Genomic DNA, 26,951 nt, shown 5'->3' with positions numbered 1-26,951 from the left:
CCAAAAAAAATATTTAGAAGAACTTGTTTTCCTAAAATGTCACACAGATTTACTCTCCAATAATATAGCTCAATGGAAAATATCATTTATTACTAATCTCCATGCTTGCATCTGGTAGAAATATGTCTATCTGCAAAATGAACAAAGACTTTCTGATTCTGATTAGTTAAACAAGAAAACTGCACTGGGTAAATTTAAATTATTTTAATAACCTGATTACCTAAATTGGTGCTATAGCCTTTGAAGATAAAGTGATTTCAGGAAGGGTTGTTTTGTTTTAAACTCATGGATGTAATTCTGTTCCAGACTAAGTTTTTCCAGTTGAAGATGTTAGTGCCACTGGCCATCAGCTGGATGTTGTCACTGCTCCTCCTGCTCCCTCGTGCACACCAGGCAAGGACAGCCAGGCTGTCCTGATGAATGGGCTCTCATCTCTGCTCTGCTAACCTGGCTCAGCAGGCTGGAAGTTGATAAGGGGTTGATTTCTTCTGCTGATGGATCTGGGGGGTTATAACCTCAGCAGAAATATTGCAGCAAGTGGATAATGGTGGGTGGCAATAACATCCTCAGCTGGCACAGCTGCACCTCTGGGCTGGGGACACATTTCCTCATCCATTCAGGTGTGCTGTGGAAAGAAGTTTCTCATCCCTCTCCTGTGTGAGACTGTGACCTCTTCAAGCCCCACAGTAACACTGCTCAAGTGAGTAGCTTGCTCATTTTATTAAAAAAGTTCTGGTTTAACTAGTCTAACCAGCTTGGCTGACTTTGGTGGAGCTCAGAGCCAAGCTGAAGAAGAGCTCATGGTCTGGCCAGCCAGATGTGCTGAAAGGCTCCAAGAGGGAACCAGTGAAACCATCACAGCTCTTCTGGAAAACCAACCTATCCACATCTTCACAGGTTAATTGCTGTAAAGCAAAGACCAAAACAGAAAGAAAATAGAACAGGCAAGGCTCTGCCATTTCTGATATGCAGGGACACTCCATCACCACTGGAAATTAGCAATAAGCCCAAAAGACTTTTTGAACAAATAAGAATATTGATGCCAAAACAGATGGCTAATTAGAGTGGGACAGTATAGTGAAATCAGAAATATTAACAGGAATTTCTTAGCTATTTCCAATTCATTACATTAGTATTTACTGCTAGAGCAAAAGTATACAAATAGCTTCATTTTATCAAAACAATGTCAAGATCCAAATACTGAACTTAATCAAAACACACAAGCCAGTATCTTTCTTAGATTCCTGCATTTTTACTCTCTGTTGTAGAATTATTTATAAATTATCATGTTTCAGCCACTGATTTGAGGCTCATACTCAAGACAATCCCATCCTGCCCAACACCTTTACTCTGTCAGAAAAAGGAAAATATGCAAGGATGCCTGCTGGAACAGCCAAAAGGTTTTATTTGTTTCTTTGCACCCACACCCCCCTCAGCTCAGCCTAGGCACCAGTCCCTGAAAAATGTGTTTCCATTATTGAAGGTGTGTGATCTGAAAACCTGCTTCCACATAAAACCAGTGCCAGAAGAGCAGAAAGCATCACAGGGAGTGTGGATGTGACTCCAAACTGGCTGCAGGGTTGTGCCTGGTGGGACTGGCTATCTCTGACAGCAGTCAGCACCTCTCAGAGGTTTTCCTTGAGAAAACCAAGAGACAAATGCAATGACAACTGGTATTTCATTGATGTTTAGTAGGTCAGCACGGGAGGTTTTCCTACTTTTTTTTTCTTATTTTTAAAGTGGCATTATAGTGTTGTAACTAATAGAATATTAAAAACAGATATTAGAAGATTTTAATTAGGTATAAATTTTCCATCCTTTGATGAACATTTTCTCTTGTATTTTGCCATAAACTTCCCAGAACAATTTATAGAAATATAGTTTATTCAAAATTGGACTTTTTCATCTTTAGTGTTCAACATCTTACATTCAAAAGTTTGTCATATGGCCTTTGATTAGGTCAGGAGATACTTTTGCTTCCAAACCTGGACCTCCCAATCAGAATGATCTGCAGGCAGTACCACATTCACATACCTAATATTCACTAACAGCTCTTTGAAACTGTTTTCAAGATAAATAAAATAATAGCAATTTCCCACATTCATGTGATGATTTGTAGAAGTGAAAACCACCATAATGCAATTCATCACTGAATTCATATCTTTGAAATAGATTTTTACTATTTCTTTGCAAGATGTCAGCTTCAGATTTTAAACAACAGCTAAATTATTTTATTAGTATGAAATCAGTAATTAACTACTCCAGTTTACAGCAACTACAGCATTTCAAAACAAAGATGAAAGCTGTGAAAATACATACAGGCTTTTCTCACTTTCTACAGTGTTTAAAACTGCTCTGGTATGTTATTTATTTTCACTATGGAAGATTATAAAAGAGCATGACTGAGGATGACAGCAGACCCTGGGATTGTTGTCTTCAGACTACATCAAAAGCTTTATATTTTAGTTCATCAGCTACATTTTCTCTTTTTTTCTACACCTTCTGCACCTTCAGTGACTAAGCTGAGGCCAAAGTTCAGGCACAATGGCCTGACTGACACAGCTAAAATGCAAGTGAGAGACAAAAAACTATTGAATTTATAGAACTCATTTCTACAGCTACACAGGAGAGTGATTTGGTGCTTCATAAATGGAATGTTTAAGATTAGATAAATGCCTGTCAAAGAACATCTAGTTCATGCAAATAATTTTAGAATACATCTGTGTATATGCACAGGTGATTTTTTGATTAAAAAAAAGGAAGAAACTGCTCTGAGTAAAAACTGAACAGTACTGAAATAAATAACAGGGCTTTCATTAACAGGCCCAGGTTTCAGCTTCCTGCCTTAACTCCTGTGTCAAGTCATTGACATATTGCCAGTATAAAATCAATAAAAAAATAACCAAATACATACAGCTAAACAAATTCCTACTTTTAATGAAAACCCTCTGGCTTCAGCAGTGAGCAATTAATACCTAAAAATGCTAGCAGTAATAATGAAATCTTTAAGAGTAAAAGAAAGGTAACTTTTTAACTAAAAAAAAATTTCCCAATAAAAATAAAAGCTATAAATGTCTTCCATTAAGAATAAAAGTATTTTAACTGGAATTTTGACTAGTCACAAATCTGTCCATGGTTTGGAAAACAAACATTACTTGGGAGGTTCTTCCTTTTGTTTAGTAAAAACTAAGTTACAGTAAAACAACAGTCATGCCTAAAAATGCACAAATCCAAAATGCCCTTGGGCTCCTGTCAATGTAGCAACACCCATTTATCTAATTAAGCATAGAGCTGGTATTCAATGAGAAAATTAAAATGAACACTGCAAACTGTCATGCTCCTTATTTTTCCCTGCCTTGCATGCTACTGATGCTCATTTCAAAGTTGGCATGTTTTTTTCCAAAACAGGCCAAACAAAAATAAATTATTTACAAAAGTCACAACTTGAAATAATGAAAACAAAAAGCAGAACAATAGCTAATAGTTAATGTCTTTAAACATATCCTTATATAGCAACATGAGCAGATTTTGTAGTGCTTTGTACTGCTGTTAGCAAGCACATCTTGAAAGAGAACTGTTCACCACATCTCAACAAAGACAAATCTAGGCAGCACATTTGTTTTATAACAGCCTCCTCCTCCTCTCTGAAGCATATGAAACACATCCACAGTTTGAAGAGAACAGTGAATATTTGCCTGAGCAATATTCTTCCATCCATGGCGCAGACAAATTGTTTTGAAGGAGTTTTTTACTGAATGGCACTGATGCCTTCTGAAGAATGCCTACACAGTGTCTACCAAGGCCAAATTTTAAATTTACAGACTTTAGGGGATGCTCCTAAACCCAAATTTAGCAGTCAAGCTTTATGATCCCATTTTCAAAAGCACCAGACATCAGCTGCTGCCAGGCACAGGCTTCACTCTTTGTTTCACGTGCAAAGGTGACTGTTCTGAGGATGGAACAGACAATAAATTTATCCAAACATTCCTCAGCATTCAAACATCCCATCTACTTCACTTCTGACACAGAACCGAGTCTACAGGACTGTACAAACAAAACACTGTACAAACAGGCTTTGTGCTGAGTTCTCTCACACTCACATGGACAGCTTGTGGCAAAGTCTGAACTGTCTCCCCATCCTGCTGCACTTCAGTGGTTGGGACTGAAAGGGAAAACAAGCACTGGTGCTCTACCTGCACTCCTCAGCTGTGCCACAAAACATTTCCTGGGGGTCACATGGCTTCAGTTACCCATGACAGATTACTATAGAGGCTTAATTCTTAAAACTTATCACTTCATGACTTTCCTTTTTTTTTTTCTCTGTAAGGGTGAGGAGAGGGGAAGAGATGCTGCTCCTACCAGGACTCAAGCACTGCAGCTCCACTGGCTACTGCATGGGTGAGATTTCCCTGAACTTGCCAGTTCCTCAACGAGTAAATAACTCCCTAACAACCCTCTATAACCTCACAACACCTTCTCATCCTGCCACACTGCATCTCCACCAGTATTTCATGTCACTCCTGTGTAGTAGTTGAGCACTGAAGTGGTAAAGTTTAAAGGAATTTCACTTATTTTTGATTAACTACAATTTAAACATACTTAGAGGACCTAAATGATCTGTGCTGAGGGAGATCCCACCTCATGGCCTCTGGAAAAGCTTTGATTGCATAAATTAATCATAACAATTGGTCTTGGAACAAAACAAGATCAGAAGTTAAATGTTTTGGTTTACCAGGCACTTCTTTCTTTGGTAGGAAAAAACAATCCTCTTCAAGAAAAACCAACTACAATTCAAAAGCATATAATCTATTTTACACTGCTTTAATAAATGCTAAATAAATATGCCATCAGTCTCTTGTCAGCCAGCTTTCAAAATCATTATATTCTTTATGCACAAGTTTTCTTAAACCAAATCAAATGTGGTTTTGAGAAAAATATATTTGCAAGGGTTGCAATAGAAATACATTGATAGTTTAAATAACTGAAACTATATAACTACAAATTATTACAAATATACAAAGTTTAAAATGGTAAGGTGAAGATTTTTTCTAGAAACCCACATTCTTGCAGTTAAAATACTTTTTAAATTAAATTGTTTCTATTATAGTTTTCTCTCCAACATAAAATATATTCCTCATGTTCATTGTCACTGGGTCTCTTGTTTTCTTCGTGTTCACAATTAGCTTTTGGTAGATGTCTGCAGTAACAAAACAAATACACAGAAGCTTTTCTAAATAAGATGGATACATAGCAAATTTAATTGTATTAATGTTGTGTTTTAATATGCACTCAGTTGACTGAGAGGTTTGATTTCCCTCAGCAATACCACTTGTTATGAAAATCAGCAAAGTGTGAGAGGTAGAATGGTAAAATGCCAAAAGCAATATAATGTGTGGAAGCTTTAATAAGACATTATTCTTTGCTTATGTGAGTAGATTTTGCTCCTCTGAACAGGCCCACTGTAGTAAATAAAATTGTTCCTATGAAAAGCAGCAAGCAACATGTTCTACAATCATCAAAGCCTGGTGTCTTCAGCAGTGTTGAGACCATGGTGATTTTGAGCCACAAATTTCCCAGAGCTTCAAAGGCAAACCCCAAACAAGTGAATATGCATCAAGCAATACCTGACACACCATGACAATACAGTATTTACTCATAATTTGGGAGACAAACAATACAAGCTGCACTTTGTACTCTTGAATATCACAAGCAAATTATTGTATGGATGTTATTCCATGATATTTCAGGGAAAGAGTATGTATTGCACAGAGAGATTATACTTCCCTTATTTAATATCTGCTACTTGTTTTAAAATTTCACTAAAATAATTCAGCTCAAGAGGTAGTCTCATGTTTTTCCATGCATATCATAAATTCTATTCCAGTAAAACTGCATGTTTAATCTGGGCAAAATTTTAATATCAAACTTTCATGAACATTCTGCAAAGATATTAAAGATATTACAGTGCTCATACAGGGATTATAGAGATGATACAGAGAATTAATATTAGTTTAAAGAACTTACCTACTGAAAAAAAGAAAATTGGTTATACAGCTACAAATAGATGTCTTTTAAAGCTCTGTACCCACCCATACCTTTACTCACAATAAGTTATGAAACAAACTAAACCACTAGACCATTAAACCATCAGACAGTTTCTCATTTTTCACTGCATATGAAAAAACATCCTTACAGCATTCACAAAGAAACACACAGCTCCATGCAGTGTAAAAGAAAACACAACAATTACACTGAAAAAGAGAGAAAAGAGAGTTTCTCACCCCTCAAAACAAAACTGGAACTTTGGTTTATAGGAAGGCTACGCCCAGATACCCTCCTCATCATCCTGTGTGCCAGACATGGGGAGATGCACAGAGAAGGGGTTGGCATTGGAAAGAAAGCAAGAAAGAAAGGTTAGTTACTTTGGTGCATATAAAATACAATTTTCTTGGCTGTTAACAACATGACTTTTTTTTTTTTTTAATGCAAGTCAGTGAGCACAACTGAACAAGCTTGTGTTCCATACACAGGAATCTGCATCTATAGCAACTGGAAAAACAACAACAGTGATGTAAAATTTCCCTCCAGTTAAAACAGTGTGTAGGAAGATGATTATAAGATTAAATATTAAAAGATTATCTATTTTTGAATTGCACGCAATTCAAACCAACATTGACAGCAATGAAAAGGTCAAAACTGTAAGTAAGCAAAAAAATTAATCAAATTGTCTTACATTTTGTTAAAAGATACAAATGGGCTGACTAGCCCAAAAAACTGTCAGTAGCAAAGTCAAAGTACACTTTTCCAATATGTTATCAATTAAATTTATCTTCTCAACAGATGTTAAATACTGAACATTTTTGGATACTTTTAAATAGTTTTTCCCCTTTTTTCCAGTTTTGAACCATTTATTCATTTCGAGTTTTAGGGATAAATAACATTAATGACAAATACAAAAATTCATAACAATTTCTTGAATTTGCTTTTAAAAGGGATTAATTTATGGCAGATAAGATGAAATCAGAAAGCCTTTCTTCACATTTATTATAAATTTTAAGTTAATAATAAAGACAAATTTTAATTTTCATAAAATTTAAAAAACAGACATGAACTAAACTGGGAGATTGAAATGTTCTTATCCAGATATGCTAAGATTGCAGTTTCACAATGATTTTTTATCTTTACAAACAGAGATGTGCATGTGCACAGCTAAGTCTAGATGCAGTTCTACTGTGCCCAATGATGTGATACTCAGCTTCTAGAACTTAGAGGTGCACAGCACAGTGCTTTTCATTTAACTCAGCATTTCAAAACCCAATAAAATCATATCATTTTAGATATCCTTAAAATTCACCCATTAATATCTTAGAAACACTAAAAACCCCATTCTATAATTTCAAAAGCTTGGAAATTAGCTGGTGTAACATATTGCTGGCACTTAATTAAATCTAAAAATTTAATAAAATGAATGGTAATTAATTATGATTGAAATAGACAGGAATTTTAGCCTGAAAATATACACTGCCAGTATCACTACTGCTCCTAACCAATTCTTGGAATAAAAAAGAGCTCCCAGATGTCAACTGTTATTAAAAACCAGATGTTAAGATAGATGTCTTGCATGTTGCTGAATTAAGTAAAGAAAACTGACAGTCCACTATAAACTTAGCTATCATTTAACACAGAAGAAATGTGGGTAAATTTTTTACAGCTAACTTGGAACACATCTGAGCTATAAGGTCCTCACAAATACACCACAAAGCAAAGGCAGGGTAAGGCTTTAAAATTCTTATTTAGTTTTGAAACAAAGGGACAGGCTCTGTAAAACTTCCAATAAACTGGGTTTGCCTCACTGAAAACACAATTTATTCCCTCTGAATTCTGCAGGAGCCACTCCTGGTCAGGCCCATGAACACTAATGGAACTGACTTTCAAGTTGTCAAGAGTTTTTGCCAGGGTAAAGGTTGAAGAAAGAATGGAGGATCTATTTTCCACTGAGTAGCTTGATCCTATTTCACTAACATAATGTGTTAGGTTAATCTTTGGTGATATCCTCAAAACCAGCAAGAAATCAACCAAATGGACAATGCAGCAGGTTTCCAAGTGGCTCCTCCCCTAACTACACACAGCTGGTTTGCTCTTTAGAGTACTGAAATTCTTCAGACAGGCAGGCAAATGTTAATTTGTATTTCAATTATTTGTGCAATCTCAGTTTGGCAGAATTCTAGAAAAGTTGAAAAATCAAATATTTTCAAATATTTGTAAAGAGTTTTATAGGAAATTAAAGACAAATATAGTTTGACACTGATCCTGGTATACAAAAGCAATAAATTAAAAGCTGGAGCTCAGTTAATGTCAATCAACATGGCTTCGTTGAGTACCAGTCCTGTCAAAATAACTTTATATCTTTTCCAATTACAGAGAGACTCATTTTGATAAGATAAATGCTTTGAAATAATATGCTGAGATTTCTGTAAGGCATTTGCATTTTCTGACACAGTGTCAGAACAATTAGCTCTATGCTGAATGAATGTTTGCTGGAGAAGGAAGGGGACACAGAGGTATCTTTCTCATCCCAAACTCGTTCCATATTTCCATATTCACATATCTGGAAAAAAAGCCTGACAAAGTCTCCTTGGAAAAATGAACAGATTTGGAATACCTGAATAAATGTTATCAGACACATATGCCTGAAATCATGAATCCATGATAATAATTAGAAAACATAGGGTAGGTTCAGAAGAAAGGGAACTGCTGCTGAAATCAAGGATATCATAAAGGTCTTTACAGGCCATGGTGCAATTGAACACGTGGTACAATGCTGGATTTACCAAGACAAATACAGGCAGAGAAAGAAAACTCAGAACTTTTGCTGTACCTCTGTACAGTAGCATAAGACCATTAAGAGAATTACACATCTGGTGCTCATGTCACACTCTTGTGAATATTTGAAAGACTGTAACCAGATCAGGAAACAGCTAGAAAATTATTGAAAAATAAACTTGACAGCGAGAAACAAGAGACTCAACCTAAATGATCCCTCAGAAAACATTAAAAGATTTTCTGATCATTATTAACTAACATAGTGAAAAGGAAACAGATCTTTTCTCTAGTAAAAAACATCTAGGGAGAGATTTAGAGGATGTAGTTACACTGCAAATATAGAACATATTTTTCAGTAACTCATCATTTCTGGATGATTTGAAGATTTCACATCAGTGTTAAGGCACATTCTAAAAGATATAGTTAATTATGTTCATGATAATTTTTAAAAATTATAGATTTGATGAAGAAATTATTGAGTAGTCCAGATTATGATCATGGTCCACTTTACTTTCAACATCTATAATTAATAAAAGTCCTCTTCCATCATTTTTTTCTCACATCTGTTTCAATGAGAATGTGTGTGCCATGATCCATCTTATCATGCACACAAAAAGTTTGTTACAGATTTTCCAATTTTTTGATTAGTAATTTCATAAAATTAAGCACAGTGCTCTTTGACATAAAATTGAATAAAAATAATTTTAAAAACCAAATTATAATATCACTGTATTCTAAAATTTTAATACTAAGAGCAATTTCAAAACCAGCCTCAACTGGTGTAAATCCTACCTTACAGTTACAAATTTTTCTGTATGGATAGAACAAGTAGCTAAAAGCACTGAATAAAATGCACATAAGAATTTTTATAGGCTCCATGAATAAAGTATTGTATCAAGAAGCTGAGGTACTCTGCAAACAGATAATGGAGGGAATACAGAATTCTTCACTGAAGTCCTGAGACAAATGAAATTCACTACTTAGCTTTGCATTCTTGACACACAGTGAAGAAAAATAAAAGCTGCAGTTATGCCTTATCATTTATTAATACTGGAACAGAGGATTCTAGAAGTGTGCTTAGTTTTTCATATCAGTGTGTATCCTTCAGAATCATTAATCTATGGCTCTTTCAAACAATAAACTACAATCAAGCAATTTTTCATTAATGTTTGTGTACATTAACTGCTTTTTAAACTTGGATCTTTCATTGGTTTATAAGGTCAAGAATAGCAATTCAATGACAAAAACTGCAAAGCAAAATCTCAGTTACTGACATGCAAAACATGAAAAAACCCAAAATTTGAGAGAGACTATTTGACTTGAGAAATTGGTATACACACTTGTTATTAAATTGTTATCAATTCAGAGTGGTTAAAATATTGAATGCCTTGCATTTTTAGGACAGACATCCCAGTATCTAATTTGGATGTGTATTTATAGCAAAGTGAAATAATCTCAAATAGTATTAAGGCCTTTTACAAATCAGTGATTTTATTTCATACTTTTGCTAGTTCTTTTTTTTTTTTTTTTTTTTAATTTTATTTCTGTACTGCTATTTACCATAATTGGTTCTATCTTAAAAAGAAGTATCTGCTGTCACTAAATGTGATTTACTGCTCTGATCCAATTGCCACAAAACCTCAAATATGGCTTCAAAGTATCAAAATGAGGAATTTAAAAATAGTGTTTGGAAAACACTACATACAGATGTAGAAGGCTTGTTTGGAGACACTTTCTGTTTTGTTATTGGGATATATCTCAATGCAAGCTCTGCAGGCAGATTTCTCAGCCATTGATTCTCAGCAGTAAATTTGAGAAGTGGCCTTCAGGTAACAGGGGCTACCTCACACAGCAGGTGAGAAATAAAGAACTCCAATCATGGTCTGCACGATTAGGTCTACCTACAAAATTTTAATAATCAGATGCCAGAAGTTATCAGCCCAGTCATAGCCATTCAGCACAAAGCATACTCTTGATTATTAGTGAACATGGAGTGGCTGCAGGAGGTAATAAATATTTAGCAGAGTGTTCCAACAGCAGCAGATCTGCAGCCACTACAATGGTCCAATGCTTCCATACAATACACCCATCTTGGGGGGTATTCTGAATTAATTTCACCCAAAACTGCACTCCTTTTAGCAGTTTCACAGTGTTGGAGGACCTCCTGGAATGTATCTTCCATTTAAGTTGGATCAAACAGGAACCTGGGGTGCTCAATGCAACACCACATCTGGACATGAACCATATGCAAGAAGTGGGAATGACCAGGAGGATTTGATTCAAATCTGCATTTTTGATCAGAACTAAAACCCTAATGTAGGTGAACTCCAAGACTGAAAAAGTCTTTGTTACTACGTGGCCACCTCATGAAAATAAGTGTATAAGATTTGGTTACAGTAAATCCCCCAAACTCCTGTGGCATGCAAGTATCTTTATAAAATCTATTCTTTAAAAAAATAAAAATTCCTGATCTCCTTTTTGCTTTTGCAATACAGGCAACATTAAAAACTTGATGAGTTAAGCCTTTCTGGCTCTCTTCCCACAATAGGAGGCCCTTCCTGACAAGGCTCATCACATTTCCCTTTCATGTGCTGCATGCTAAGAATTAATGTCTTAACTTGGGTTAAATAAATCTAGTGATAACCTGCTCATCTCTGCAACTAACTTTCTGCTGACTGATTTACACTGCTCTCCTTATTATCTACGGCTACTAATGGGTCATTAAACGTGTAACTGCTGGCTCTGAACTGTGAAATTGTCCTACTTACAGCAAATACTTACATCTACAAATACTAATTTCCCCTTTTTACAAAGAAATCTACCTGCTAAGCAATGACATTTCTTTCTAATCAAGAACATAATCTAAAAATCAGAATCTTTCAGAGCTTGGAGAGACTTTCATCTGCTGCTCAGTTTCTAGGAGCCAACATAGCTGAGCACTAATCACACAAACTCTCCATGCACAGAACAATTGATTACAGAAGAGTTTGGTGCATGAATGGTTTGAAGAACTGAGCCTGTAGCTAAAAAGTGAAAAGACTAACAGTGGATTAATTTAAGTGTTTGGGGCAGAGAGCTTTAAAAGGTCTTTATTTTATGTTTCATTTGTATATTCAAAAAGCTGAATAAATCTTAAAAATTGCTTCAGCAATATGTATTTATGTCAGAGATCTATTTTCAAAGTTACCCATAACACAAGGGGTCACAAGTGACCATGCATCACCCAGTTATGAAAATGGCCTTAAGTCCCATCTCACCATTTGTTCTATTTGTATATAGTTGGGTTAAAATCAATCACAAATATGGCCATGGGGGAAAGTGAAAGGTTGTTTCTGACCATTTAGAGCAGCCAGACTAGCGTTAACATGAATAAGATGTTTCACCAGATACTCATGCATTCTGAAGTTTTATCACTAGATGAAGTGGAAACTCAATGCTTCTTACAAGAAGTGGTCCGTGAAATCAGATTTGCAATGCAAAAATTTATGGTCCCCTTTGTAGTGAAAGCCTGTGACATGTTATCTCACTTAAGTAACCAGTGCCAGATATGCAACTTTTGTTATCAAGTTACTGTCTCCCAGAAATGCATTTCTGGCTCTCTCAGTTGATCTAAAGACCTATTTTAGACTATGATGGTGGCAGATAATTTTTCTACTAAGAAATGTAAGATAAATGTAAGCCTCAATATAAGTGTTGTATATTATAACACACACATTCAGGGGAAATGAAGGGGAGAGATTTCTATAGCTAAACATGATCTCAAAAAATTCTTCCATATGTGGAAAAGACTGGAAAGCTAACATATAAATATAGATATATATAAATATACACACTGTTCAGTGTGTATACATTTATATCACATTCATTAAACCTCAAAATATAAAATAAATTCATTTCTGTAAGCAAAGGAGAGGTATAACTTTTCAATGTGCAAAATCCATCTCCTGGAGTATCAAAGACAGCAAAACCTATTTCCTACTTCTTGTTTTAATACAACTCCAGTTTAGCTGGTCTTTCTGTAAATTAAAATTTAAGATGTTTGAAAAGTAATCTAGCTACCATATAATTGCAATTAAGAGGCAGGAATAATAAAAGCATTATAAATATTCCAAATTTCTATTGGCTTTTACTTTCAAGTGAGAAATCTGGAGTAGCTCACAATGTTTGTAACTGCAAAATGGCAGCAAATCAAAATCAAGAACCAGAGTATTCCTGAAAGATAAATTCAAATTCAGAGATGCTCTTCCAAACCTCAAGGCTCTTTCCTTTCTTCCATCACAAATACAGTGTAACTCACAATGACCCTTAGGTTTGAAGCCAAACCTCAAAATGTGGGCCAACCTCTGTGGAAGGCTATTTCAGTTTTCTTTTTAGGATAAAGTAGACAGAAATACCTAGATTGATGTCAGAGGCAAAATTTTTTATATCTACTGAAATATGCACATGATAACACTCACTGAGTTTTGGGAAATGCTTAGACAGAAATTACTTCCTCATTAGAAGAGAAGTATTTGCCATTCAGTAGCTGTTTATGATAAACAATAAAACTATGATAACTGCATACAACTTAATTGGAAAATTGGCATTTTAAAGGTGACCATGATAGAAATAGGATTTTATTGCATTCAGTTCAACAAATCTGAACAATGTGTGGTATGAATCACAAGGTCTTTGTTCCAGAAGAATAATATGTGTAGCAAAGATGAAAAATTAGAGGAAAGATTAAAAATTTGAAAGCATTTATATGACTAATTTGCGCTGAACTTCTTAATACTCAAAACACTAATTCAGCACAATACTAGTTATTTACAGTGGATATGTCTGGGATTGTTTATACTGAATGTACTGACAAGCAAACCTTGCCCTGCCCAAATTCCTAAATTAAATAACTCCATGTGACTGCCATGAGCTTAGTGCAGGCTCAGCTCGGTGCTAATGCAATTGCGTGCTGCCCTGCAGCTCCAGGCACCAGCACAACAAGCTCACATCCTTTGGGGAACAGACAAGGGCAAGCTCACACCTGCCCAAAAACAATGTGTAAACACACAGGATAAAGAAACACACAGAATATCAAACAAAATCTGGGTCAGGGAGGAAGGCAATAATTCCAGTTTAGTGCATTAGGCAAGGTATATCATATCACTTGGTTTGTATGGGACAATGCAATTGGTTTTCTCTTTCTATTCTTTTTGTTTCTTTTTACCTGAACAACTAAAAGACAAAGTTTCAACAATGCAGAAAACTCCCAAACAAGATATTTCACTTTTACAGGTACTAAACTTCTGTTCTGATGGAATTTTCTACTCACAGTCTAAAGAAATTTGAAGAATTGTATGCTTTTCACATAACCATGGTTATTAGCATTAGCTAAAAGAATCTGTTTTGGTTTATGTTTTTATGGCTTTTAGATTTTGTTGTTTGGTTTTGTGTTGGAGTTTTTTTTAAGGAAAAATCTCAGTTTTGATATTGCTGAGGCCTGTTCAGGAGTTTGAGGTTGGCAAATTTCCAGAGTGGCCACAGAATATAAGGCACTATGCTAACAACCAGGACTGCCAAAATACACAAAGTAGCATACTCTCCCTTCCCCTAAAATTACATATGGATCAATAAAGTGATTTGTAGATCAGGATCCAGACACTAAAATAATAATCATTGTTTGACTGTCCTGTGGTTCTGATTTCCAAGTCATCCACCTCAAACAAAATCCCATCTGACCTGCTCATAGTTTTTCACATATCATCTTTCAGCAGCTCCAAGGATATTTAGCAGTTCCAGCTGATGAATAAAGACCTGTTGCCAAGACCAGTCACCACTTTACAAATCAATAAACGCTTTTTTTTTCAGAGCACATGGTCTTCTTCAAAAAGGTACTTTTTAGTGGCCCACACCTACTTGGTGACAGTCAGTTTGTTGTCAAGTTTCACGCATCACTGCCTGTGATTTCTTTTCTCAAATGTTGGAGCTCACCACATATTTTAAAAAGCCAGTTTAAAATGAGGTACCTTTAATAGCAAGACAGCTCCAGGCTCATTCTGGAGCAGTTGGCTTTGTGAAGCTCCAGAGATACACCCTGCCCCATCACTGTCCTGATAAGGAGGGTTTTTCCTTTAGATAAGAGGATAATTTAGAAACCTTGAACTACCTTTTAGGCCTCTTTGCTGAGATCTCAGAGGAACAGAAAACTTGGTGAGTTTGTAACAAATTACTTCTAAACACTAAATCTTGTCGAAGGGCCATCAAAAATGTTTTAAGTAGGAAAAAAAAAATCTCTATGTAGCCAGACAGGATTAAAAGATGTAAAAGGACATCTTTTTACATGCTTAGGCACCATGTGACATTCCATCCTCAATTATAGCTTCTAAGAATAGGGCTGACTTTTTGGAAAGCAGCCAGTTCCTAAAGCACACTCTATGATATTCACATTTTTCTAAAAATCAGATTCTTTTCTAAGAGCACATAATCTCTCATAAAATAAAATTAAAATATATTTGTAGCCTTGGTGACCACAGGGTAAAGTATTCAGCTTTGAATCCACCACAGCTCAGGTATTCAGGAAACTCATAGGAGATTAACACTGTACATTTCATTTCTTTAAAAATCTCCAGTACCATGGGAAGTAAGATTTGATAGTTGTTATAATCATAAGGACTGCCATAAAATCTAAAGCATGAAAATTCTTCAGATATTATATGTCCAGTCTTACATGGTGTTAAAGCAGAATCAAATTCTTCCCTATGACCTCTCAAATAGCCTAATTTCCTACTAAGAATGCCATCAGACTAACTTAAGTATATCTGAGATATATGCATATCAGATTAACTACACTTCTTTTTTCAGGTAGAGATGCCACTTTTAATTTAATAATCAATTACAGTTTTTTCCTAAGCAGTCCATAAGCAGAATCTTGAGCTTAGAACCACGTTACTGTTCTTATGAAGCTGAAGTGCTGGTAATAACCAAAGATTGCTATTCATTGTGTGGAGACCATCCTGGAGTTCAGGTCATACCTGCCAGTAAGCTGAGCACTGTAAGGACTTTCAGCAGGGAGTGAAAAATGGAACAGAAATGAACAGTAAGTGAATATGGGTGACTAGAGCCTCAAACTCAGAACAAACAGGGAGAGACTGAGAGGCTCCTGAGATTAGAAAGGCAAAGGGAATGGGATGTCACAAACTGACCAGAACTGTGGTTAGCAGGGCAGAATTCTCTGTTGGCTGTTCCCAAACTGGAAGGACACAACTGACACCAGGAGGGCTGCTCATGTTGGATTACAGTCACACATCCAGAGTCTGTGTGTAATATTGAATGGGAAATGCAGGTTTCTATGGCACACTGCAAGCAAATTGCTGTACAAATGAATGCTGTAAAGAGGGATAAATAACAACACAAAATGGAAAGAAAAAAACAAAATCCATAATTGAAAAATGTAAGACAAAGCAATGCCAAGAGTTTATTCATGATTACCATTGACTCTGTTGTTCTCAGAGAGTATTTCAGCAAGGATTTTGCTATGAATCTCCTGTTTGCTTCCTTTACAAGTAAACATATCCTGGGCTAATCCATTGATTACAGTGTCTGTGGAAATTCTGGGATGACAGCACTTGAGAAGAACACCTATCTGAGTCCAGCACAAGATGAAACAAGGCTATATTCATCTAACCTGGCCTTAGAAACCTCCAAGAAAGGACCTTCCATTACATGCACATGAAAGAATGTCCACATTTTGTTTCCACTTACAGATTCATTAGACTCACAGTGAAAAAGTCTTCTTTTTAACAACTAACCTAGTTATTCTTGGCAAAATTAAATTTACTGCTCCTACCCTTTCTCCATTGGGCACTGGAATACAATTGATCATCGTCTTCTTTACAACAACATTTTATGTATTACAAGACTTATGTCTCCCTTTTGGTACTTTCCAGACTAAACAAACCATGTTCTTTAAGCCTTCCCCACAGGTCATGTTCTCTAAAACTTCTATCATTCTTGTTGCTCTCCTTTTGTCCTTTTCTACTTTGTCTATGTTTCCTAAAGCATGGAGATCAAAACTGTAAACAGCTTTCCAGATGAGCTCTCACCAGTGCTCAAAGGAACAGAATAATTGCTTCCTGCTTCTTCTCCAGTTATATCTAGCCCAGAATTAGATCCAGCTTCATTGCAATGGTATTCCACTGTGCAATTTAGATTCCTTTCCCCATGCTATTACTTCATCAGCACATGTGACTTCTCCCCTGTAAGCAGACTTGTCTTTGCCAAATTTCAAATTACTTTTCTAGACTCTCTCCAGTTTTCAGGACTGGAGCAGCTTATTGAGCAGTTTGAATGCTCCTACTGTGCTTGGAGCTTCTTACAGCTCAATTCATGATCAACAATATTAATGGCATTTCTACTTCACCACTGAAATAATCTCTAAAAAAATACTCCACAGAATCAGATAAAGGACAGAACTCTTGGGAACCCTGCTGTAACTGGCCCTCCTGCCTGAAAACAAGCAATGGAAAATTTGTCTATTGATTGCTCACCTATCTCATGGTAATCTCATAATTATTTACATTAAAAATAAATTTAATTAATGTTTTTATTGTTGAAATTAATTTTACATTAATTATTTAATAAATTATAAAATTATGCATTTATTTGCATATTAAAAATATCTGGTAGTACAGTGTTAAACACCTGATGAATTAAAAGCCACCACTTTCTGCTTTAACCACAAAACCAGCTACCCTATCAAAGGAAATTAGATTTGCTTGACATAATTTTCCTTGGCAAGTTCAAGCAGACTAAATATAGGATGGGTATGCTAGACCTGCATTCTTTTTTAGAGAATGGCCCAAAACCATCACCTAGGAAAAAAGCTGAGAGTATAAGTGCTAGCAAATACTAATAAAATAGCTACTATTTTATGTGTTCTATCTTTAATCATGCACCTATTTCCACCATTCATACAATGTCTCAGTGTTCTGGAATCTGCTTTGATACTGACTTTCACTATGCTTCCTGTCCACCCTCTTCCCTGAATAAGCTGTTACCATGCATTGAAAAGCACTTGACTAAATGTTAGCTCTTTTACATTGTCTTGTGCCTCAATTTTTTTTCACAGGTTCAGGTTTCTTAAATTAGTTGAAAACAGTGTCTGGGTTTCAGTAACACTGGGGTGGTTATTACTGGTTTTTTCACATCTCTTGCCTTCATTCTGGGCTTTTTTTTCCATTCTGTTCCTTGCATAAAGCCAATTTTTTTTTTTTATTTTACAGATATTTCCATACTCTTTTTCCCTCTTTTATAAACTCAGCCAACCTATCTCTGTTAATCAGAAACAGAACCAAATCAAGACAGCAAAGTCCTTAATTCCCTTCTCCTCTTTCTGACAGAAAAAGTTGTTCTTAACAGGTTCCAAGAATTCAAATGATCATATGTTATGCTGTTCAGGTTTGTGGTTTGTGTTTTTGGTTCTTTTCCTTTGTGTTAGTATCCAAGAAATCATGTTTTCTCATTCTTACCTGTTCCTGTCTCTAACACAATTCCCTTGGTCACACTGTAAAAAAGTGTAATTTGCCTCTTAGCTTCCTTCTCTCAATTAATAGTGTATGATGCATCCCCATTATATTTTCACCCCTGTTTTTCCCTTTTATTTCTACCCAGACATTTTGAACTTATAACCTATTTTAGTATCAAAAAATGATTTTTCATATCAAAGCAATGTTAAATTTTTCCTCAGGCTCCTTCATCTGAAAATGAGTTACTTCCTTCTACAGACTGTTTTTCTACTCCAGCAAAATAAGGCACCAGACAAGAAGGCAAAATTTTAAACTATTTCAGGATGAAAATAAATACCAGAGCTATTTGTTTCAGTTCAAAGAATTACTTATTAGTTCTTTGGAAAAATTATTTTATTCTGAAGAAGGAAAATGACAAAGTTACAAAACTGAGGGTGAAGAAAGAGGTGACCAACCTGGTCTGGAGAGGGTCTGTGGTTGTGCTGTGTCCTCCCAGGAGAGCGGTGGTGGTGGTGGTGGTGATGGTGGTGGTAGTGGTGGTGGTCATCATCATAGTTATCTGCCATCAGCTTCATTCTGTTTTGTGTCTGCTCAAGAGGCAAATAAAGACAATTTTATTACGTGTTGGAATGTATTATTCTGACAGTGTTTTAGGAAGACCTTGGCTCTGGGGGGTTTTTCAGGAGTTTTTTTGAGCTGAAGGATCTAAGAATAGAAATCCAGACTCTTGGCTCATAAAGAAAAGGAAAGAGAGACTGAGAAATAATGTGAACACATCCTCTGTTTCAGCTTTCACATCCATAGGATGGCATGAAGAAGTCAGAAAAATAAATGATGAAGGATGGTGTGTTTGAAGGGCAAAAGACATTCAGCTTTTCTAAATACATTATTTCAGAGATGTTTCCTAATTTTTCCAGTCTAACATTATATCTTAGCAATTAACTTCTTAAATCTCACTGAAAGGTGCATTAAGAGTACTTCAAACATTTACAGTTAGCTACCAAGGTAGGTTAGTAACCATCACGAATAGATGGTTTAAAAGTTCTGTTTTGGGCAATTTATTTTAATTGTACACCAGGATCACCCTGCTAAACAATAAGTAAAACAAAAACTAAGTGATCAAGACTCAGGCACTTAGGGAAGTAAGTGATTATGGAACTTGACATGTTACTGAATGGAAGCAAGTCTAAGATACAGATCTGAAAAAGAGATCAACACTTCAGCTACAGCTGTGTAGAGATAATAAAATCTATGTCACCGTGGGTTAACAAGATACATTGCAGCTCTTTATCACTATTACAATTATTCCACACCATGAAATACATAGACTTGAATAATTCAAACCTTGCTCATAACACCAAAAATATCTTACAACCAATAGTCTGATACCGATGGATACAATCATCATTTTCTTCATGGTACCAGGACTGAAGACTCTCTCAAGGAAACCTGTTAAACTGCAATCAAGTTTTAATTAATTTTGCACTAACAAAACCCGGAAAAAAATGCTATCAACTCCCAAAGATCTCTTCCAAAATTAAAATAATCAATTAGAGGCATATACAATTATTACCACACAGTTGACTGAAGGAAAGACAGCAGTCTTAACTCGATGTCGTGCTCCAAGGCAGCAGGATTCATGGTAACCCCATTGAGGATGAAGCTAAACACATTCCCCAGGACTTTGCCCAGATTAATGGACTCCAAAGGACCAACATAAGCAGATGAATTTGAACACAACTCATTTGTTCAGTATTAACTGGTCTAACTGCCTTCCAATGCAAAGTGCCCATGAGATAACTCATTCCCACAGTTAGTATGTGATGAACTTATTTCCACGACTGCTGTAATTTGATTTTTCTTCGACAACAATCAAAGTCTCTGCTTGGAAAATTTCACTGGCAAGTATATTTTAATTGAAAATGTAAAACTCAGAGATTACTATTCAATGCCTCAACATTAGTGTTTTTTGCTAAAGCTGAAAAGGGATTTGAAAAAAAAAAAAGCAAACTAAATATTCATATTACGTAACATTTCAATTATAACAAAGTCTAAGGCAAGGAAAACAGCCACAGAATCCTAGGAAATCCTGACATGTCTTTTCAGTAACTAATTTTTTTTTCAGTTGTCACAATGTTTCTCAAGCACTTCAGATGATGTTCAATAGAGGATCACAGAAAACTGCTTTACAGGAGGGGAGTAAAAACTAACCCAACCAAACTCTCAAGCCATCCACAAGAAAAAGACAGAGGAAAAATCACAGGTCAGATGTGCACTGTCAGACTTTCTGAGCATCTCCAGAGCACTGTAAGAGCATTTTCTCAGTATGTTATAGAGTGACAAGAATCTGCACAGTTGGAAATATTTCATTTTCTCCCTCCCAAATATGAAGATGGAAGCAAACACCTGTATGAATTTTAGTTGTGACTTTCTACTGATTTTGCTGAAAAGATCATCTAAATCTGAATCACAGTTGGTCTGTTTGCCTTTAGATTCAAAGAGGAAGACCTTGTGAACGAGAGTGGAAAAGATGGAGAATTAATAGACAAATAATCAGCCACTTACTATAAACACTGTCATACACTGCCTCTTTGGGGAAGCTCCTAAAATTTTATTAGTTTATTTTCTTATCAATGAACAGCCTTAAATTTCCTACCTTTCAACTGTATTCCATAAAGAATGCAAAAGTTAAACAAGATGAGATATGCAATCCTAAAAGTGTCCTCTGTAATGAGGTGTTGGGGATTAGGCATGTCATGGGATAAGAACTGTAAATGAATGATGTCATCTTTCTAATTTGGTGCTGAAATATAAATAAACTACTTCTAATGTTTCTTCCTTTTGCATGCCAGATTGCAGTAAAAAGTGCACAAAGTAATGTTAGTGCTGTAGTACCCTTCTTTAGTGTGCCTGTTCTGGGAGCAAAATATACAAGAAATATGAAATATAAAAATGAAATATTCAATATTTCCAGTCAAGTAACCATCAAACCATTAAACTTCGACATGACTTGTAACTGTCATTAATTTCTTAAAATGATGCAACTTACCTGGCAAAATATTACTTTTAAAAGCTTTTTGTTTTCATTTGTTAGCTCTTCAAAATGATAGCAAATATAATTTTGTTGTTCTGTTTGTCTTTGCTTTAGCTACTGCTAGTACCACACTTCCACACTGAACTGTGCTTTCCAGGTCTGCTCAGCTTTGACCAAACAAGTACAAACACCTTATGATTTCAAACTTTTAAAAGCAAGACTTTTGAGGAGGACAAGCAGGAGGGTTTCTGGAGAAGAACAAAAGAAAAGCTATCCTGAGGAACAATACAATCCTCTCACATCCTTCTAAACAAAAATCTGCAACATTGCTTCTGTTTTCTCCCTTTGCTAGCTTTTGATATTTAGCAGACTTTGAAATGCCAACTATATTTGTATCTGAGGAAGGAATTAATAAACCAAACCACACTGGAATTTGTTCAGGACCCCAGGGCTTCACACCCCACACCTACAGAAGGTTGTGTACGTGTTGGGACACTGGTTTATCAGTCAGAGGAAAATCCTCATGGTCTGGGTGCCAGCTCAACACATCCAGGGACTTCAGTGCTGCCTGAGAGGGGAAAGCACCACACAGTGACCTGGCAATGCCATCATTTCCTGCAACATCTTCAGCATGCCTGAAAAGGTCCCATTCAAGGACACCCAAGACCTTTTCTTACATTTCTTTAGAAAGCACAGCACATTACTCACTAGGACTTTTCTAGATGACCAAGAAATTCAATCTTGAAACATACAGTTAATGAAAATTAGGGTGGTGATCACATATGGATTCAAACTGTCTAATATCCAATGTGTGCTTCTGGTTACTCTGCACACATCACACCTTATCTGAAATAGTTATATTGCATAGGTCAAACTTTTATTCACACTCTCCTCTCAAACCTGAAAATGGGGTTCCACAAATTTTACATAGCCACAGTTCTCACTAAAAAATTGTTATGCCAATGTTCTTTTTGAACAGGCCCTGAGAAGGGACATGTTTGAATTTGGACTTATACTAGAAAATAAAAGCACATTAATTTGTAAAATGCAACACCTAAGTAACTATCTCCTAAAGACCATGTATGACCTTATCAGTTCTAGTCTAAACAGTGTTGACTTTTTTGCTCTTAATTTATTGACTACATTCAATAATTACTGTGTCCATTTTGAAATAAAAGAGTGATCAAGGAAATAAAAGCAGCTTAGATCTACTTGCACAGGTATATTAACCCTTAGGGCTTGAACCAGTTGTCTTTGATCATTCAATATCACTATTTGCTAAGCTGTCAAGGTCATGAATGGTATGTGTAACTGAATTTTTAACCCACTTACCAAAGAATTTATGATCTAGCACTGTAAGAAAACTGACAGATATTTCTTGTCCTCCTAGAAGTCTGTTGAGTTTAAGCAAGGATATTCCAAAGTGAAATGAAAGTCTTTGATTGACTGGTAACAGACTAAATAGCTTAACAGCAATCTGTAACTGTAAAACTGTAATATTAAAACTGTCTTTTACAAAATATTTTAGCAAGGTGGCAATAGGGAACTATGCTTTCATCTGTCATCTGGATCAAGTTAACAATGAAACTCTCATGAATGAGGTTCAAATGAGGAAAAATAGTAAGATTTGTTGCTCTGAGATATAGGTGTAATACAATTCAATAGCTATTACTTTCCTTTGGATTTTCTTTTCAACTCTCTTCATTTCATGGAATTTGAAATATTTCTAGAATATTCACTTTCAGTAGGGTAGGATTTTTCCCTGTATGAGAAGGAGGCAGATATAAGGCCTGCAAGCTGTCCTGGAGCTATCCAGGGGTCTAATTCTTAAAACACAAAATTTAAAATCTACATACCCACATTCTAGGTTTGATTCTGCAATGGCCTTTTCTCATCTTCAATGACACAGAAACTCCTTTTCTTGCAATTTCACTGTTTGAAAATAAGCATTCTAATATTTGCACAAAAAACTGAAAACCTCATGTGGCAGGCATTTAGTTCTAGTCTTCATGATTTTTAATAATAGGTGATCTTATCTTTTTTCTCCTGAGATAATATTTTAGAAAACAGAAAAAATCAATGATCTAAAAAATTGCATTCTTCAGACTCCAGAGTTTGCCAGGCTTATCCAGAACCTGCATGAACTTATTGGAATGAATCTAGATTTAATGGAAGCATTTGCAACTGCAACTGGTTTTCCTGTATGAATCCAGTGCTTCAGGCCTGAGTTGCCTTAACAGAGGGTTAATAAAATGTTTGCTAATTAAGCCAGCTCTGGCCATACTCTCACCAAATAAAATCAGTTTTCACATTAGAAAAATATTTTTGTACATTCTTTGAAAATTGCTGTCATCTGAAGACAAGGGAAGAATTTCTTAACATTGCTGCTGCTGCACAACTTAGATGTTACTAACTGCCATGGAATACAATTTATAGTGGATTTGTTATTTGGCAACTTACAGTTCATTAAATGTTGGACAGAAAATGCTGTACTTGACCCCAAATGCCTAAAGTTCAAGAAACTGCACTTGTCACTCACAATTTTTTAAGGGGCTATAAAAGTTTGCACAAGATCATGACTTTTTAAAAGCAGTGCATTTTTTATTTAAAAAAAAACCAAAAAATATTATAATAAAAAATGTAGACCACCTCATATGTGTAACAGAGGAAGACAATCTTGGAAAGTAGCTACAAAAGGCATTTCAGAAGGCACCACAGAATCCTTAGTGCTTCTAAGTAACCCTTATGGTGACTTCTGATAACAAGAGTCACAACAAGCTACAAAAAAAACTTAAAATTAAATCCTGTGTAAAGCCTATATATCCAGAACTTTAAAAAGTTCACTAAATCTTTTCTATTTTTTTAAACCTCTTCAGCAAGTTTTCCTTTATTCTACTTCTGTTGTCTCATGACAATTAAATATTTTTCTGAGATCAAAAATACCAAGTTCAAGTTTCAACCTTGGAGTCTCTAAAAAATCGTGTTCAAGCTCACTGCCATTGTTCCATCTGCTTTTAGCATCTCAAGCCTACAGAGATACCTGCACAAGTGATGTGGAAATAAGCCAAAGAGATTAATTTGCCATCCAGAAAAGACACTTAGGAGAGATTCCTTTGCAATGTTTCAGTTTCAACTTTTGTTAAAACTTCTTGATATACTTTGGGGCACTGTTTCACTAACTAACCAGCTCTAGAAGAAAAGAAAATTCCAAGGCTATTGCTAGAAAGCCAAACCCTGAGACTGCTCCATTTTTAATGGTAGCACTCTTCTTGAATTCACATGATTAAATGAGACAAATTGTTAAAACACACCCACCAAGGATGGCTTTGACAGAAGTGTTGTTATTCCACAAGCCAGAGGATCTGTTAACCAGTTTTTGCTTTCAAGGATCCTTTGCCAGTATTAGAGCTGCATGGAAGAAGTGGACTTCAATTTCCAGAGATTGTATTACTTTATGCTAATTATTTAGGTCACTTTTAACAGCATAATACTAACAGCATCATGCTATTTCCAAAATAAATTATACTCTTGTCTTCAGTAAGTATAAATATGCAATAATATTCGATTCAGGCTTCTTTTTCAGATATCAATAAAACTCCAATGGAAAAAAAAACAACAAACAAGGGTAAGACTCTTAAGCTTGCAAGCACTCATCAGTAAGTGAAAGATAACAAAAACATTGCAGTATGTTAACTAAGCAGCAACTCCAAATGCTAAATAAGTATGATAATCATAACCGAACGGGTGTTGGAATGCATCACTGTGGGGCAGTGTTATGTTTTACTGAGTGCTTTAATTATGCATTTGCTAACATCCCTGTAATGTAATCTCTTCTTATATTCTTACTCTTAACTACATTTTAACATGGGTTTTGCTGCTTTGTTTCCTGCCTCCATTGAAGAACACAATTTTTTTCCCTGTTAAAATTCCAAATGGGCTAATAAGCATGTTTTTCTTTTCCTGTTGTAGTGTATGACTTGTCTTGGAAAGTGTGAGAGACAGGATGCATGCAGGCTCAGAGTGTGCATGATAGCTTACTGCAGAAAAGCTTGGCTACTCTGCATTTAACTCTTTTTAGGTTTTACCTCATTAATGATGAGACTGTTCCATATGATGTAAGGAACACAGTCAAGTTTTCATGCTAAGAAAGTATACATATTTTTTATTTTCACATCTGTATTTAGTTATATACCAAACTTAATTGACATGGTGTTTTTACATTTAAATCTTAGAATTCTTATCATCTGTAACATGTAACCCAGAGCTGTTCACATTCAGGTCCTGTCTGCCCTCACAGGACAGAAAATAGGGATTAAGAAAAGGTACTGACTACTTTCCAAGTTTTCATTAAATCCAACATTCCTGCCAGGGAAAATACAAAATCAATTGCTGGACAAATTCATATTCTGACTCCTCTGCAGCAGTGCAAAGCAACTTCTATGTAAATCTTTTCAAAGACTCAGGTCTGGTAATTTAGTGTTGAACATGACTTCAGTTCTTTAATTAGAGCACCATTTAACTGCTATGGACAACCACTACACCTGCTGCTTTGCAAGATTACAAAATGTGACTGACTTACCCTGAATGAAGCTAAAGCTCAGAGCAAGCCTCCCTCTTCACAAGCTGAAGGACAAGAGCCTCCCAAACACCAGCTGGGATGTTGGACACTTGGCAGATGGAGACAGGCAGCACTTCCAAGTGCCAAGCAGACACTTATCTAAAGTACTGAGGCCAAACTTCAACTTTTCTGACACTTGTGATTAAACAAAGCTCTGTTGAATTGAACATGGCCTGTCTGACTTTTTTTTGTGCATTTTCCTGCATTTAGAATTTGTGGGTTTGAAGTCTTTTAAAGCTCTGTGAATTAAAAAGTATGGCTTGAAGCACAGGAAATATCTTGTAATAATACAGCATACTCAGTAATGCATAGGCTCAAAGTCATGCTAAAGGTATTTTGTCTCAGTCCTACTACTAAACTTGGTAATTACACAGAAGTATGTAAGAACATAGACACAAAGAAGTGGGTTAAAAAGCATAATTAAAGCTCTGAAGCTGTAGCTGCCTGAGGACATCTCAGGCCAGGTCCTGCTAAAAACAGACAAGCAACGGAAGAAGGAAGGCTCTTTCTTCCTTTTTACAACAGGAAATAACTCATTACAAAGATACTTCCCCATAATAATTATTTAAAACCAGACATGAATCAGAAACTTCAGCAGCTAAATAAGACCTTAGAAAAACCTGCAAATCTCTGGTTAGCAGCACTGGTCATTTCTCACCCACTTTAATGTCTGAATAGTGAGTTTCAGCTGTAATTTTTATAATTTCAATACCAAGCCCAGGTCTCCCATTTGTATCATGAACAAAATAGAGCTTAATTTGAACTTACTACATTTCTTCCATTGTATGCAACAAAAATGGCTAAATAAAACATACATTTCAATACATGGGTTGTATATTGAAATATGGACTGAAATAGAATTTTGAGCTGTCTTGATATGCTTAATAGAGACATCTCACATAGTACCAATTTATTTTTGATGCTGGATTTTAACAATTACCAGTTTTATCCACAATTACAGCATCAGAAATATCTG

The 26,951-nt window shown here is 35.6% G+C and overlaps 1 protein-coding gene across 2 annotated transcripts in view; it reads right to left on the bottom strand.

The window, feature by feature from the left end:
• The window catches only part of ERC2 (ELKS/RAB6-interacting/CAST family member 2), a 390,835-nt gene that overhangs the window by 99,336 nt on the left and 264,548 nt on the right, over window positions 1–26,951 (bottom strand). For both annotated transcript variants that reach the window (XM_056501857.1, XM_056501859.1), the window contains 2 exons: window positions 18,779–18,910; window positions 6,282–6,346 (listed from right to left, as the gene is read on the bottom strand). In XM_056501857.1, coding sequence (XP_056357832.1) covers window positions 6,320–6,346; window positions 18,779–18,910 — 159 coding nt within the window. In that variant the 3' untranslated portion in view covers window positions 6,282–6,319. The remainder of the gene's footprint in view (window positions 1–6,281; window positions 6,347–18,778; window positions 18,911–26,951) is intronic.

This window comes from Oenanthe melanoleuca, chromosome 12, assembly GCF_029582105.1.
Source record: "Oenanthe melanoleuca isolate GR-GAL-2019-014 chromosome 12, OMel1.0, whole genome shotgun sequence".
In the NCBI taxonomy this organism is placed as follows: Eukaryota; Metazoa; Chordata; class Aves; order Passeriformes; family Muscicapidae; genus Oenanthe; species Oenanthe melanoleuca.
Note: the sequence above shows the minus strand (reverse complement) of the source record. Positions and strands in the feature narration are given on the sequence as shown.